Raw genomic sequence first — 16,783 nt, 5'->3', positions numbered from 1 at the left:
CCTTGTGGTAATGTAACAGAAGCCAAGACGGGTCTAGTCAAATTTTGCTGGACTGATCAAGCCTTGTTGGAAGGCATAAAGATGTGTCACATGCTACAAGGTAGCATACAAAGTCAGTGTCCCATATCATTGCTTCAAGAACTCAAACCAAACTTGCTAAATAGACTTTGTGTCAAATAGTGTACACATGGCTTTGTGATTTTGTGAATGGGCAGGTCCTGTATGATAAATGTTGTAAAACTTGTACTTGTTGCTAGGCATCTGACTTTCTGATTGAAAATAGCACTTGAGGAGTTTCAAGTATATAAAGACTGGTTCACTCAGGGGTACTACAGATGCACTCTAAAACCTACACTGTAAAAGAGATTGGATCAACTGACCTCCATGATTCCTTCTGTTTCTGATGCACTGTTTCCTTGATAAAACATTCCTAAGTAATGAATATATTGAAATAATGTGAAAGTTATCATATATGTGCTTCCCCTGAATTTTAGAAGAACACAGACAAAGCATCTTGTGATATTGCACATAGATTCTATAACATCTGTCAGGTAATAGTATGTAAATGCTATTAACTCTCTTGGATTGTTGCACACTTGTCATGATGTTAACTCTAACCCTAACCCTAGCCCTAATTGAAACTCTTTAGGGTTCATTTTTGTCATACTAATTTGGACAACGTGAAGTTTTCAACATCTTTTGCGGGTCTCCAGGCCATGTTTGGAGTAGAAGGATTCAAACATTTTGGTTTTTTGGGAGGAGCTAGGTAACGGTTTAAGGATGAAATGAAAACATTGAGACCTGCATGCATTTCAGGTCTTAAACTTTCAGTGTGGATGCACAAAATTGAACTGATTTTTCTACTTGAGATGTACTTGAGATGTGTGTGTGTGTGTGTGTGTGTGTGTGTGTGTGTGTGTGTGTGTGTGTTGAGGTTTAAGGAGGAAACAGCAGTCCTTAAACATATTAAGTATTCTCTCAACAAAAACCAAAAATATTGTTTTTGCCACACATTCATGTTACCAATCTTGTTTCCTGCAGCTTCTGAGGCCAAAATGTTCTTTTTTACAGTGGAGATCTTAATTGTAAGAACATTTCCCATCCCAGTAACTAGCAACCTGAACTACTACACAGGGTTGAAACTGAAACTGTGCCTTCAACATGGCATTTCAAGAAATAAATACTTATGTTAAAAAATAAATAAAAATGACCGACTTACTCGTAGCTTGGAATTCAGCATTCCCATCTCAAGATCATTTTCACAGTTTTTGGCCTTAGATTTGCAGAGTTTTATGAGGCACATTTTTATTCTCATTATGAGATAATAAAATGACTTAGGGCTTGGCACTAGATTAAAAGGAGCAGGTAGAGTCCTTCCCTCTTCAAAATAAGAAAGCCAGAGTTTAGCACGTGCAAATTTCCACTCCACATCTGCATCTTCCTGCAAAAGGAACAGAACTGATTTAACGTAAAAGGTTGGTTTTTGAGAAGGTTGCAAGCCTCATTGTCTTTGTTACAGATTTCAAGAGCTGCATTTGGTTTTTCAAGCTATTAAAATATTTTGCCCCAAAGTCATCCTTTGTAAAAACATTGATTCTAATTTTCCTTTGAAATAAACCACATAGAAAAACTCAATACTTTTCCTTTTCCTTTATCATGACCTGATCCTGTATAGAAGCATTACTTGTAGTTGCCCTACTTAACTAAGGTCACTGGAAAAAAGATCTAAATTCTCAAAATTTCCTTTATGATTACAATATAACTTTAACAGCTTTGGATCTAACAGTGTACAAACAAATTATTTTCTCAATTAAATATTATTGAAGGAGTCAAAGACTATGCAGTACACTGAATAAGAATATACAAAAATGATTCCTATATTAATTTAAATGTCATGTTTCTTCTGTTTCCCTATTTTCAAATTACTTTTTCCACTAAGTATCCCTGAAATGAGTTGAAGCCAAGTTAATTAACTTCCTAGGTTTCTGATATAAAAAGACCATGAACTGTCCAGAAAAGCTCCATTGTCTGCTGGACTTGGAAAAAATCAGAACTAAAAATTAAGTCTCTGCAAGAGATTCCTAATTGGTGTTCTGTTTTTGAATTAAATTTTTAATTAAATTTTCAGGATGGCAATCATTATTTACATAATAGGTAACCCACCCTTAAACAACTGCATATTCACATTCAAAAGTTAATTGGCATTACTATCAAGCTTTTCAAAACTGGAAGAAGGTTTCAAAGTGTTTCTATCCCTTAATTAATGCTCTTTGTTTTCTTTTACACAATTTATCGATATATTAAAGTGATAGATAATTCTTACCTCAATTTCCTGATAAGAATTGTTGATCATGGCTATTAACATGTTGAGGAGAACAACCACCATGGTGACATTATAAACCCCATAGAGCACATATCCAATATTCTCAATAAATTTGTGATCATATTTCAGCACAACTGATATTACCTCAGACAAGCCAAATATGGACCAGAATAAAGTTTTAAAACTTTCTTCTACCCTAAAGATAAAATGAAATCTTAATTAGCTATTTGGGTCTGAGCTGGGAATACATCAAAACCCAATCGTTTCTAGCTGAGGAGGTCTAATAAACCAACATTAAAAAATATTTAATCTTGAGAATTTAAACAAAAGACACCCCTGAACTTGACATTGCCAGCAAATTTTGATAAAGCCATTTTGTGAGTTTTTTGAACCTGAATAAAGTGCTTTAGTCTTATATAGAAATCCAGTAATCATGTCTTATTTCAGCATCCAGAAAGCAACATTTAGTATAATATGTGAACTCAGGAAAGCTACCATCTTTCATTGAATGGAATGCTGAAGTGAATTTAATCCAAAAAAGATGTAGACCATCCAGAAATGCACTGTGAGGTACAATAGAGAGCTTGCCTTTGTCCTATTTTATGAAGAGCCAAATCATTCCCTAATCTAAGGTGCTGGTTATCATATTGTTATCCCACAGCACTCGGACATATTGGACAACTTCTTCCCAGAATTGAATCTGTCTGCTCAGTGTGGTCATCTAGACAAGAATACTGCTCTCCCATGAAAAAAATACTCAGTGGGGGTAGACTAAGTGCCAGACGGTCTCTGTGGTAATCCTCACTTTTTGGAACATTATTTGTTCAGAAGCAGGTGCAGCCTCATCTCTCTCTCAGCTTTCTATAAACACTAAAATCTGCTTCCAGAGAGCCTTTGCCTCAGCTGAATGAGATATAGGGATGGTTATTAGTGTTATAAACAAGCATAGAAGAAAACAAATACATACTGCTTTCATGCTATTCCATTTTTGAGATTTTGAGTAGCTTACAAATAACAATATAAAGTTAAAGTATAAGCAATCAATAACATAACAAGGTCTTGGAGGTTCATCAATCAGGCAACACAGACTTTAAAGGTCTGTCTTGAAAATTTTGCATGGGGGCAGGGAGGGTTGTATAATCAAGGGAAAGGCTGCTTCAGACATGGAGGGGCATGGCTCAGAAGTCCCTACCATGGAGCCTCTGTAGAGAGCATTGCCTCACATTTGGGACTATCAGCAAAAGCCCTCTCTGCTACATAGCACCAAATAGACAGATTTAATTTAGGAAAGGCAGAGTAACCGAGACTGTAAATCTGGATAAAAAATGTGAATTGTCCATTAGTAAGTATACCTATCTTACTATGTGACTTATACATGAAAACATGCATTGATCAGCCCAATTTGAATATGGGCCTTAAATCCTTCTTAAGATAAATCTTCTTTATCAACACAGGGATTATTTTATTGCAATCTCACCTTTATTATTTTTTAAATAAATAACTCAGGGTGGCAAACATACCTAAAACCCCTTCAACTTTCTCTTACTTTCCCCACAATCACCATCTTATGAGGTGGGTTTTGCTAAGAGACAGTGGTTGGCACAAAATCACCCCAAAATCTATTTAGTGTAACTGATAAGATAACAAGACTTGATTATTTAATACAATTAATTATCTGCAATAATTTTGGAGAGAGGTATATTTTGAACTAGAACTTCCAGCATTTTATGTTACCTAGATGCTTTTTTCAAAGGGGATGTGTTCCCCGATTTATTTTTCAATGTATTTTTTTCTTTCAAAAGGACCTGAAAAACAATAGGGAACCAGCTAGTAATGACTGCAAACAAAGTGATCTCAGATTAGCCACTACATGCCATCTCTTTCCGTTGGCTAAAGGGAAGTAACTGGCAGAAGTAAAGGATGGGCCTTCCAATCTACAGATGCAAAACTGCTACCTGACTAACTGAACCCTATATGACCATGGAAACAATAACTCCCACAGCTGGCATGGGTAAGGCTCAACAATAACCTCTCTCTCGCTTTGGTAATAAGCACATTCCATATTCCCCTCACTAGATTTTAAGAGATGAAATTTAATTTGAAGTATGGGTTGTTTCAGATGCATTGGACTCCATTGTATTTTTCTTGCTTGCCTGATACCTGCCATTCAATCACTTGGCGCACAGTTTTATTTCACTTTTCAGATATAAAATGTACTCTTTTTCATATTGCCTCAGATAAGAAGATGTTAAATACCCCATAGCACTGATTGATCATGAATTTTTAATATCCACTCTTTACATGGCGAAGGTCAAAGAGCTGTGGCATGGATTTTCTCTTTTGTTCTTCATTACACCATCAAGACAAGTAAATATCTTCATAAAAACAAGTGCTTAAATAAAAGAACAAGATCACTTTTTTTCCTATGAAATATTACATTTAACTTTGATTCCAATAGCATGATATTATCTTACTTTGTTTTAATTTGGAAATTTTATTTTATTTTATTATTTTCCTACTTGCAATTTTAACAATTGCATCAATTTGACTACATTTCCTGAATTAGCAGATCTACATTGATGTTGCCTAGCAACCAGGTTGAGCTAAAAGTATTTGAACCTCTTGCTGGCAGCAGTTAGCCCTATTTAGCTAGACCTGCCAGAACTTGGCTGCCAAAATACAGATGGCCTCTGAATGGGACCAGAGATACAGAAAAACCTTTGCTGCCCTCTAGTGGCTCCATTGATTTTCCTAGGCTAAACTTGGTAGCAATAAGTTTAGTATTTGGACAGAGAACCATGTAAGTGTAGCCTAGGCTACACTTGGCGCATAGTAGTTTTTTATATTACTGGAATGGTTCAGCTACACTGCTCTACTGCTGTGGAACAGAGAAGGGCTCCTGGCTTCACAATATTCTTGAACAGGATGTTTCATTCAAAGGTGCATCAACATTGTTGCATATCCTCAGTCCATGTATCAAATATGGCTTTTCTAAAAGCATTTTGTTTGTGTGCAAAGGTTTTATGCACCTAAGGACTTATTAATGTATATATGGAACTCAGAGATTAGGGACAATAATCCTTCTCCCTAATATTTTTCATTCACATCTGTTTTACTATGTGGACATGTCCTCTCCCTGGCCAAGCCCAAATTAACTACTTCTTCCCTGAGAAGTGGCCCTGGAGTGGCTGTTCCTTGATAGTTACTTCTACTTGTTCATCATTCATCTTCAGTCATGCCCACAGGCAAGGATTTTGTTCTTTCTAACTCTGTTCAGGCATGATATTTCTAGAATGAATTAAAAATGGCTGTTTGTAGGAGTTTTGTAGGGAGTGCTGAATCTGGCCACTTCAGTCTCTGACTTTTCCACAGGAAGGAAGCCTCTGTTGACTTTTCAGATCAAAGGATTGCATTAGCTTTCTTTTCAGAAAGTACTGTGTCCAAATATTCATACTTTGAATTTGGAAAGCAATTTTTGAGATGGGCAAAGTAGCTGCTTGTTGATGTATATCAATAAGGATTAGCCTTATTCCCAGCTGGGCAGATCTAAATCTCTCCTGCTTAATGCCCATTTAAAAAAAGAAAATCTTGAGCCAAATTGTTAGGGGAAAAAAGTATTTTAGGCCTGATTCACACACTAAAATATTAAGCAAGGCTTTGGTAGAATATGGAAATTTTAGAATGCTGAATGGACCTAAATGTACAACAAAACATGTCCTTGAGTTAAAATAAACATCTTTTAGTTTAACCCAGCTTCCAACTTCCTCTACGACACGTTCCATTTTTACCAGCTTTTAACCAATATTCAATCCTTATCTCAATTCTTCTGAAAAGGTATATTGCCCAATTTATCAGACATTAAAAGCCATGCATATTTTGGCAAAAGTAATGATGGGTAACAATAAAATAAGATTCCTTCTTTCAGTTATAGAGACTTCTCTTTTTAAGCAAGAAATTAATGCAATCAATTCATCTAGCTGCAAGGAATTCAGTAAAATATTAATTGGGAGTCCCAAGAGCTGCCTTTTGAATTTAATAAAGCTGAACTCACTCCAAAGACAATCAAAATTATAATAACCCAAACTTGCTGGTTAAAAGAGGTCTTCTGTCTTTTAAATTTGCAAACTTATTAACATATGAGTCATTAACATATAACCTTTGCAGGTTCTGTTGGCTAAAACCAAGGTTTTTAAATATTACCAAATTAAACAGAGATAAAGGAAGAAGAATGATTCTTAGGTATCTTTAATGAGATTTTGTACCTTATAGGACTGGGTTGATTACTGCTATTGTAGAGAATGAAAGACCTATGTAACAAGCATTTGACTTGAAAAGCATGACTGTAAAAAGGGTTCAGGGCATCCTTTTCCTAATCTGAGGGTCTCTTGATATGTTTGGATTGAAGCCAAGGTTTTGAAAATGCCTCTTTAAAACCTCCAAAGAATATTATACTAGGCAAGGTTAATTTAGACCAGTGGTTCCCAAACTTTTTCAGTCCACCGCCCCCTTGGTGCTACAAACTCATCCTTGGTGCCCCCCACCCAGGGGTGGGATTCAAATTTCTGTGGGAATAGCCTAATTTGAGGGTGTGACTTGCTGGTCATGTGACTGGATGGGCGTGGCTTGCTGGCTGGGCGTAGCTTGGTGGTCACATGATCGGGTAGGTGTGGTTTAGTGGTCATGTGACTGGGTGGGCATGACCAGGTGACTGGCAAACCAAATACAAGTGGTCCTCACTTAATGGTCAGTTATTTAGCAAGTGTTCTAATTTATGACTGGCCTCCCCAGAGCTACTTGACCTATTTTTGGAGTTTTGACAGCCATGCACTCACATACACACACACACTCCCTTCTAACCCTGCTGGAGCAGGTCATTAGACTAGAATCAGCAAAACATCTCTGATTAGATTCTAGAAGTGAATAGAATCTAATCAGAGATGCTTTGCCGATTCTTGTTGATTTGTTTTATTTGTATTTCTTTATTTGATGTTGCTGAATTGCATTGACATATGTGTCCCTTCTTGCGCACAGCCCAGAAGCTTTTGTGATTCTTTGCAGCAAAAATTACCAACCTCTGGCTTTGCTCTACTTTTCAAATATGCCGCCACTGCCGCGTTCTAGGTGCTGCCCCCGCAGGTCCACCCCATTGAGCCCGCTGCACTGGAGGGACCTGCCCAAGCAAGTCCGAGTGGAACGGTGCACCAAGTCAATTGGGTGAGCCTGAGAGAGGGAAAGAGAGAGGAAAAAAAAGAGAGAGAAAGAGAGAAGGAAGAAAAGGAAGAGAAAAGGGAAAGAAAGAAAAGGGACAAAGAAAGAGAGGGGATGGAAGGAAGGGACAGAAAGAAAAAGAAATAAAGAAGGAGGGAGCGAAGGAAGAGAAAGATAATGAGATATCTATTCTAGTCCAATCATCTGCTCCAGCAGGGTTAGAAGGGAGTGCGTGTGTGTGTGTTCTCCTTGTAATTTACCGATACATTTTGGTTTTGCCTTCTTCAGAATTGGCACTGTAATACATTGGGGAAAAGTAATTTTTAGGGTGGAGGTCTGGTCCAATGGATCCTGTTTAAAGCCTCAGCAAAATGTGAGAGCTTCCTGACAGTCTTGACCATGTTTCATCCACAAAACCTTTAATAGAAGCCAAAGAAGTTTCAATGTACTGGCAAAGATGTTTCAATGTGGAAAAGAGCCTCAGTCTAAACTAGGCCTCATTTCAATCTGATGCATCAGGTCTCTCTCTCTCCCCCTCTCTCTCCCTCCCTCCCTCCCTCCCTCCCAGACTGGCTTTGCTCTACTTTCCCAATGTGCCTGTGGGGCCGGCGCTTCGAACATGGATGGATGGATGGATAGAGAGAGAGACAGGTAGTTAGGTAGTTAGGTAGGTAGGCATGCAGGCAGGAAGACAGACAGACAGACCTTTTGTATGGATGTAAGGATAGGTAGGTAGGTAGGTAGGTAGATAGGTAGATAAGTAGGTAGGTAGGTAGATCTATATTGGTAGATAGGTAGGTAGGTAGGTAGACAGAAAGACAGGCAGGCAGGCAGGCCGGTAGGTAGGAAGGCAGACAGACAGACCTTTTGTATGGATGGATAGAGAGAGAGAGAGAGAAAGACAGACAGACAGAATGTGACAGCAGCGGCACTTTGGGAAAGTAAAGCAAAGCCGCTGACACTGCATTCGAGGCGCCGGCTTTGGAGCAGTGCAACAGTCAATGGGGTGAGCCTGCAGTGCTGGTGCCTCAAATGCCCCCCTGCTGCCTTTTAGCCCCCCCCACTGCCGGCACCCTTGGGGGCGCTAAGAGGCAGCAGGGGGCATTTGAGGTGCCGGCACCGCAGGCTCACTCCATTGATTTTTGCACCAGAATGGTGCAAGGGCTCAATGGGGTGAGCCGGTGCATCGAATTCAGCGGTAGCACATTGCAAAAGTAGAGCCCTGGGCTACCTCAAGCTTGCTCTGCTCCAGGAAGGAGGGAACAGCACTGGCCTCTACGACATGAGTGCCCCAGGAGGGGGGGCAGCTTAGGAGGCTGATCCCTGGCAGGAGGGGCAGCCTATGAACTTGCTGTCAGGCATGGCAACTACAAAGAGTGGAGGGCTTGGCTGAGCAGGATACTGGATATTGGGCATGTGGTCAAACCCCCCCTTCCTCTGCCTCCCCTTAGGTGATCCATGGATGCTATTGACTGTTGCAACGGAGCAGTCCATCTGAGCTGCCGCATTCAAGGCGCCGGCTCCGGAGTGGTGCAATAGTCAGTGGGGTGACCCTGTGGGGCCGGTGCCTCGAACGCCCCCTGCCACCTCTTAGCACCCCCTGCCAGCCCCCTTGCTTCTTAGCGCCCCCAAGGCATCCCACCACCCCCAGGGGTGGTACCGCCCACTTTGGGAACCACTGATTTAGACATTTGGTCTCTAGATGATAGTGGATGGACCTTCAAGTTCTGGAAATGTGGAATTTGATTCTGCAAGTCTTCCCTCCTTTAATATAGGGATATTCAGGAATATCACTGAGACATATTTCTGGGATTAGAAATGTGAATCTGGGGAGCTTTCATTTGTACCTTGAAGACAAGGTCTATTTACAACTTTTGAAATCTTCTGCTGAAACACAAAAAGAGAATGGAAGGGAATTTGGAAAATGGTGTTTTCTAGCTAGGGATAGGAAACAATCTCTATGACTTTGCATGGAAAATAGCTCAGCTCATGTTTTTTTTTTTTTATCTCAGTCCAACCACAGAGATAAACCACAGCCTTACCACAAATCTCTAAGGCTTTTTTCCCTCATTCAGTACAAAACGCCAAATGCCCACAAGTTTCCATTATATCCAGAAAGTGGAAATTGTGCAAAAGACTCTTAACTTAACTACTGTATCATTTGAAAAGCCTTCCATTAAAGATCAACAGCAGTTAGTACATTAGTTGTAGCCTACCTGGTACTTTATTCCCAGATGTCACCGTGGTTGAGTAGTCAATGGCAGTAGCTACCTCAGCTAATTCAATAATATATTTATTATGGGCTGAAGTGGCCTGTGTTTCACAAAAGCATCTGAATTTAGCATGTTGTACTAATATTCAAGCCACTGTCTGTTTTAAATGTTTAATAACTAGTATCTGTCTTTCATCTTTAGACTATTGCAAAATATAGCCTACCCCAACCACAAGGAGACACCTGCAATGGCATCTTCTTTGTGATGGGCAAACTGTTTCTGAACAATGGATCAATCCATTTAGTACTATTTTATTTATATTTCCTTTCAAGCGCATGTCTTTTCATCTTCAAATAGTAAGCAAGATACATTTGATCTTAGCCAAAATGAGAAGGTTAAATATCTCTTAAGAAAGGAGAGAAAGGAAGAATAAGATGAACAAGATAGAGGAATAGAAGAAGAAGAAAAAAGTTTAATTTGGTCAGTTAAATTTTTTTCCAGGAGTAGGAGAAAATGAAACCCATCACAGAGCAGAGACACTAAAATGTACTTTAATAATAGCCATCTCTGGAACAGAATTACTTAAAAGAGATCGCATCAATTAACAATAAGCATTCCAAAGTTATATCAAAGAGGTCAATTAACAATATAATAAAATATCGTGAGAACAAAGCTCAGGGTGCCAGCTAATAAAAAAAAAGATGTAATAATAATGAAATTAAAATGAGCCATTCTGCCATAGCTCAGAGAATAGAGAAGATGAGAAAAGCCCAGAACTTTACAGAGAGGGAACATTAAGTAGGGCTTATTGATTTATCAACACAGTTAAATGACATTTTTAAGAGTCTTCAAATTAATAGATCTGATTTGTCTGACTATTCAAACTGGTTTTTTTTGGGGGGGGCAGGGGGGGCAGGAGGAGAATACGAGGAACAGAGATGCAGAATGATACAATAGAAGACACCTCTCCCCCCTGGGATTTTTTTTAGGTAATTTGGCTTGACAATTATCAAACACAGGGCATGACACGGTAACAGAAAGCTGTAGTAATGAAAACAGGGCTCTGAGGCCCCAACAGAAACAGTAAACAGGACAGAGCCAAAGGACAAGCCTGATGGGAGAGTTATGGCAAGTCTCCAAACAAAAAAGAAGATGCAGAAGAGATCATTCCCTTACATTGCAGAAGAGACTGTAACAAGGAGCCTTACCAGTTGTCCATTACATGAGACAATGGTTTCTCTTGGATAGGGCAAATTCCTATAAATCCACCAATCTCCAAAAAGGTAGAAGAAACCCACTGAACCTCAGTGACTCAATCACTTCTTTGAAATGATTTCCTGGAATATAGCAGGATGCAATTTATAGCACAAAGACCTCAACTTTAGATATAATATAACAAATTTTAGTGTTGTATTCCTACAAGGAGATCTGGTGCAGGAAGAATTAAATTGAGATGCATATTATTCAGTCTCCATGCTAGCATCTCTGAATGTAGAGTAGTTGGGACTTATTTCTACCAAGCTTTGTGTACGTATGTTAAGCTGTACTATCACCAGTCAGAAAGTATGCACTTGCTGTATTAATTAAATTTAATTGATGCAGTTTATTGATAGCTAATGTATATATCTGCTCTCTTTAGTACTAAACTTTAAATTAGCTGCCTACGAGGCACATATCATTCTATTAATGATCCCCCAACTCCCAATTAAGGGCAAGTATTTTCCTTGCTATAGGGTTATTTTGAAGACTTCAGAAGTAATTATAAGGGTCTGAATGTTGCCAAGGCATTCAGTAGCTTAGATCTACTGAATGTGGCTGTAAAAGAATACTATCCAAGGGAATATATAGTACATATTAGGCAGATAGGATTATGAATACTTTAGATTATGTGGCTAGCTTCCGCAACCTATTCTGACTCATCAATAGATTTAAGATGGATAGTTGTTTAGATAATGACAATTTATCGTTGCTTTTTGAGTTAACCCTAATGTGAAAGAATTCCTTGCTTTGATATTTCCCATCAGCAATACTGGAGGGCTCATTTAAGATTATCCTATGTAAGGAAAGATTCTCCCCATGTGGGTACAGGTCTTTAGAAATTGTGATTGCCTGTTTTCTTCTATACTGTTAGCTGCACATATTCATATAAGTTTGCTAACCTCTATGGTGCCAATCCTTCTGAATGCTCCAAATGATCTATATGTGTACTGTCTACTTGAAGATAAGGATACAGAAATGGCCTGGCAAGAAACAAAATTCTGTTCAAACAGCATGCTGAATATGGAGATCTGGATGCTTAAGGAGCTTCAAATTTCACTGAACAGTGTATAATTTTTAATCTGTAAGATTACTAAATTTACGGGGCTGATCTGTAGCCTGAGTAAAGAATTTAATAAAATGCCTTATCAATCAATGGGCTTTAATTTTAAATATATAGGTGTTTCAAGATTTAAAAATGTAGTAGTGTTTTAAAAGTGTATATTGAAATTATACTTTAGTGTTTAGGGATTCTATTAATTAAGGTGATTTATAGGCATATCGAGAGCCGGTTTGGTGTAATGGTTAAGCCATCAGGCTAGAAACTGGAAAACAGTGTGTTCCAGTCTTGTTTTGGGCACAGAGCCAGCTGGGTGACCTTGGGCCAGTCATTTTTTCTCAGTCCTAGGAAGGAGGCAATGGCAAACCACTTCTGAAAAACTTTGCCAAGAAAACTGCTGGTCTGTGGAAATCAGATATAATTGAACAGAAGAAAAAAAAGGTACTTTATTGTATTTGATGACAATCGTATTTTAGCTTCTGTTTTTTTTAGCTATATTCTTTTTTTCTTATAGTATACATTATAATAGTATTTACTGTACTATACTCATTACATATTAGTATATAGTATAGTAGATATAATAGTAATACTATTACCACTTATCTTTATTTATTGTCACTATATAGAAAATATACTTTTATTTGAAGTCTATTATGTAAGTTGTAAAACTATACACAGGTCAATAACCTCAATAAAGGCTATTCAAGCAAGAATGATGTTACTCATACTCCATTATTATTTGGGATAAGCCTCTGCTGGCTAATCTTTATGGTCATTTGGGGGTCGTAAGATAGACCTCTGGATGCCGAGAAGGCACTACAAGGAAATTCCTTTTTCAGAAATATCTCTGAGGTGTGCTATCTTATCCTAAATGCTTGCTGATCATGTTTATTCTTGCTATTCTTTCTTAGCTTAGCATATACTACATTTATATCCATTTCATACAAAATAAGATACACATAAGCCTATTAATTTCCACAGATTTCAGACAGCTTAATCCTGTGTCAGAGATATTTAACATCTTTTTTTTGCCTAACAAGTAATTCCCAAATTTGAATATATAATCATTGGTTCTGTTTTTATTTAGGATTAAATCCTTGTAGACTGTATTAAAATCATGGACTTTTCTGATCCATAATGATGCAACTGTTGTTCATTTGGTCCAAATTTTCTGATGTAATGAAATGGGACACTGGATCACTTCAAATATCAGAAATAGATCGAAATACATTGTTGGAAGGAAAATCCATCTGGTTCAGTTCCAAGTTGGGTGAAAGACACTGAAAATAAAATGGAGGCTGGAGGATGATTGGAAAGAAGGTCCATTTATTGATGAACAGAACCACCAGGGCTTGTGGTTCTGGGACAGCTGACAAAATGGAGTAATAGAGTGGGTGGCTTTTTATGCCTTCTGGATTCCTGGAGAAGATATGAGAGTGACAAACAAACCAAGTGATGAAAAATGAAGTTTTAAAAAGTTCTAGTAAATGGAGCAAAATCTAATCTGATGCCTATCCATCTTCCTCTTTGGAGATTATGTAGTTTATATACAGACCTTTATGTTTCAGAAAACATGTCTCTATGTTATTTATCATCCAGAATATAAAGCTCTGTATGCAAATTCCAGGAACAAAGTTGTTGATACGATACTTCTTGACCATAAAAGAAAGCAAAGAAGTCCTCACATACGGACTACATTTGTTGTTTTATACTTAATTACTTAATGACCAGAAATAAGCTTGCCATACATATAAACTGGAATTCCTCTAACCATTTTCAAAATGATGAACTGCAGCAATAAGAAGCCCCCCCCCCCCATTGACAGTTGTAGCTGCAAATCTGCTCTCGTTTGCATCTTTTTGAGGGAGCAGTCTTTAATTACAGGATTAGATACTATGTTTCCACTTGCAACAGCTGTCAGAAAGAATACGAGAATAAATTAAGGGCTTATTGGCTGCTGACAGTCTGATGCTGCTTTTTGAATGCATGGCACTGTAGTGGAAACCCTTGCTTTATATTTAGGCATACACTGGCAGTTGCATTACTACAATACAAAACATGAGGTGACCTAGTCAAGACATAAATCTTGAGGTCAATTCCAAACAGCTCTCTTCCCTCCCTCTTCCTTTCTTCCCTCCTTCCCTTCAAATGAAATTTTAAGGTTTTTCATGTGCTTATCATCTAGTAAATTCATCACAGCAAAGTCATATACACCTGTGCTGGAGTAGAGGTCATCACATTCCTCAGAGCCAGCTAAGAATTTGTGACTTTTAAAATTTTATAAACGATTTCACCCCCCAAAATATTCCATAATCAGTGCTGAACAATCTAAAGCATAATGCATGCTCACCCTGCGTTTTTGCAAAAACAAAGAGATTTTTGTAAGGTTTCATGGCTTAGTGAGCATTTTCTATTTTTAATCCTTTTAATGACGGGGTTGGGTCTAAGTTCCCACTAAGGGCCATGTTGCTGAAAAAAACACAGCCTGTTAGGAAACTGACCTGTCATATAGATGGACGCTGCAAATTATTCTAGAACAGGTAGAATAATGGTTTGGAGAAAGATATACCCATATCAGTAATGGCATGCAGCTTTTGTTAAGCACCTTCACTGAAACATGACTTAGCTGTGCTATAACTATTACTGTTATGTTATGTTTTATGTTATACATTTGTTTATTATATATTATGTTATGTGATATTATATTATTATTTATAGTATTTTATATTATATTATGTTGTTATGTTATTACATTGCATTGCATTATATATTATTTCTCAAGCCCTGAGGTAAATAATTCTCTTATTCTCAAAATGTTATAGATTTCCTTTAAATGCTTTATAGAATATCTGGTTACAGTAAAACAGTATAATATTTGATATCATAAAATGATATGAATATTAAATATATCATCTCCATCCACCAAATTGTTTCTTTAAAGGTGTAGGAGATATCATCTGGTGCCCTATTTTACATTTCTATGCTATTGTTGCTATCTTCCTTTAGGATTGGCCATTATAATTTCCTATAACAGTGTTTTCTTTGTCTTTTGAGATACACTGTAGATGATAGATAGACAGACAGACAGACAGACAGACAGACAGAATTGTTGGTACTATTTATGTCTCTTTGTTTTTGTGTTCCTTTGATCTCATTTTATCAATTAAACTGTTTTTATGTTTGTTGATGTTTAATATATAAACATTGAGCTATATTTGCTAACTGAATCTCATGTATTGGTCTGATCCGGATAGAGGGATTGACTGAGAATGTGTTGAGTACAAAATAAACTGGATATTTCCCACAATAATTTTTCAACAATGCAGGAATACCTATAGTTCGTAATTCTATAGAATACACATAACAGCAGTCTGGGGAGTCAAAACCCATGCTGTAGATACTCACGTTGTAAACGCTGGGTTATATTTTGCACCTAGGTAGTATGAATAAAGGTTGAACATTCCAATCATGAAGGCGAGAAATACCATGATAAAGATGACCATGAACTTGAAGATGTCTTTCACAGTTCTTCCCAAAGAAATCTGGAGAGGACCAAAGCTTTCATTGGCTGGGAGAATGTAAGCAATCCTTGAGAAACTGAGTACCACCGCTATTGCATATAGTCCTTCTGATATGATCTGAGGATCTGAGGGAAGCCATTTGCTCCTGGCTAAAAGAAAACACAATAGGCAATATATAAAAGTAATAATGAAAATCCAAATCAAAAGTGGGAGGAGGGAGATTCTGAGAGGAAGACTGAAGAAAGAAAGATTCTATGTCTTCTTACTGAGGGAATTCTTAGATGTTATTGGTGAGTCTTGATTTCATCCTTGCCCCTGTTTCTGGATATTTGGGGTTAACACTTTCTCTTCTTTCTTCCCCTCTTACAAAGTCAGAACTGCAAGATTTCCAAGGAACATAAAGGGTTCCATCCAATGTAGATTAAAGAGCAGAAAGCTCTGATCTATCTGCTGTGAAATATCTTGCTGAATTCTTTCCTTATTTATTTAGTGATTGTTACTAATGGCTAGATTCGTTTTAGCCTCATGTTAAAGTTGCATGTGCTGCTTGAAATAAAGTTGCCTGAAACTTTTTATATTTTAAACCAGGGGTCCCCAAACTTGGCAACTTTAAGACTTGTGGACTTCAGCTCCCAGAATTCTCCAGCCAGCTATGCTGAGTTGAAGTCCACAAGTCTTAAAGTTGCCAAGTTTGGAGACCTCTGTTTTAAACAAACAAGCAAACAAAACAAACAAAAACAAGTTAATGCATCTCTATGAATTCAGAATTCTGGCTTATAGGTCACCAATCCATTTGAGGAATAATATCAAACGGGTTTCCAAGATTTTGAATTATAGTCCTTCCTATAATATATTTTCCAAAATGACTGAATAGTTTAAATTAAGTCATTGTTTATTTTATTGTTTTACTCTGTTATTTTATTTCATGGATTGCAACCTATTCCAAGAACCTCTGGAAAGCATGTGAAACTAGAATTATTATTTTAAGTAAATTAATAAGTAATATGATTTGATCATCATTCTGATTGTTTGATTAAAGCACTATTGTCTTCCTAGTTTCAGAAATAACCATCATCTTCCTTTGAGTTCCTAAATACTCAAAGGGTAGTTGGGGTAGTTGTGCTGAATCATCTTAGTCTTGACATTAATCACATCAGACACTTCGTCCTAAGGGTTCTTAATGGTACTGTGTGAAGTTCAG

At 37.5% G+C, this 16,783-nt stretch overlaps 1 protein-coding gene across 1 annotated transcript in view; it reads right to left on the bottom strand.

Moving 5' to 3' along the window:
• Positions 1 to 16,783, bottom strand: part of TRPC7 (transient receptor potential cation channel subfamily C member 7) — a 131,118-nt gene that overhangs the window by 14,208 nt on the left and 100,127 nt on the right. Inside the window, 3 exon segments of the mRNA XM_087955275.1 lie at positions 1,220 to 1,441; positions 2,324 to 2,519; positions 15,467 to 15,731. Of these exon segments, the coding sequence (XP_087811401.1) occupies positions 1,220 to 1,441; positions 2,324 to 2,519; positions 15,467 to 15,731 (683 nt within the window).

Source organism: Notechis scutatus, chromosome 2 (genome assembly GCF_049901735.1).
Source record: "Notechis scutatus isolate UNSWTSFEM ecotype Mainland chromosome 2, rNotScu1.2, whole genome shotgun sequence".
Taxonomy (NCBI): domain Eukaryota; kingdom Metazoa; phylum Chordata; class Lepidosauria; order Squamata; family Elapidae; genus Notechis; species Notechis scutatus.
This window is presented reverse-complemented; position numbering and strand designations above follow the sequence as displayed.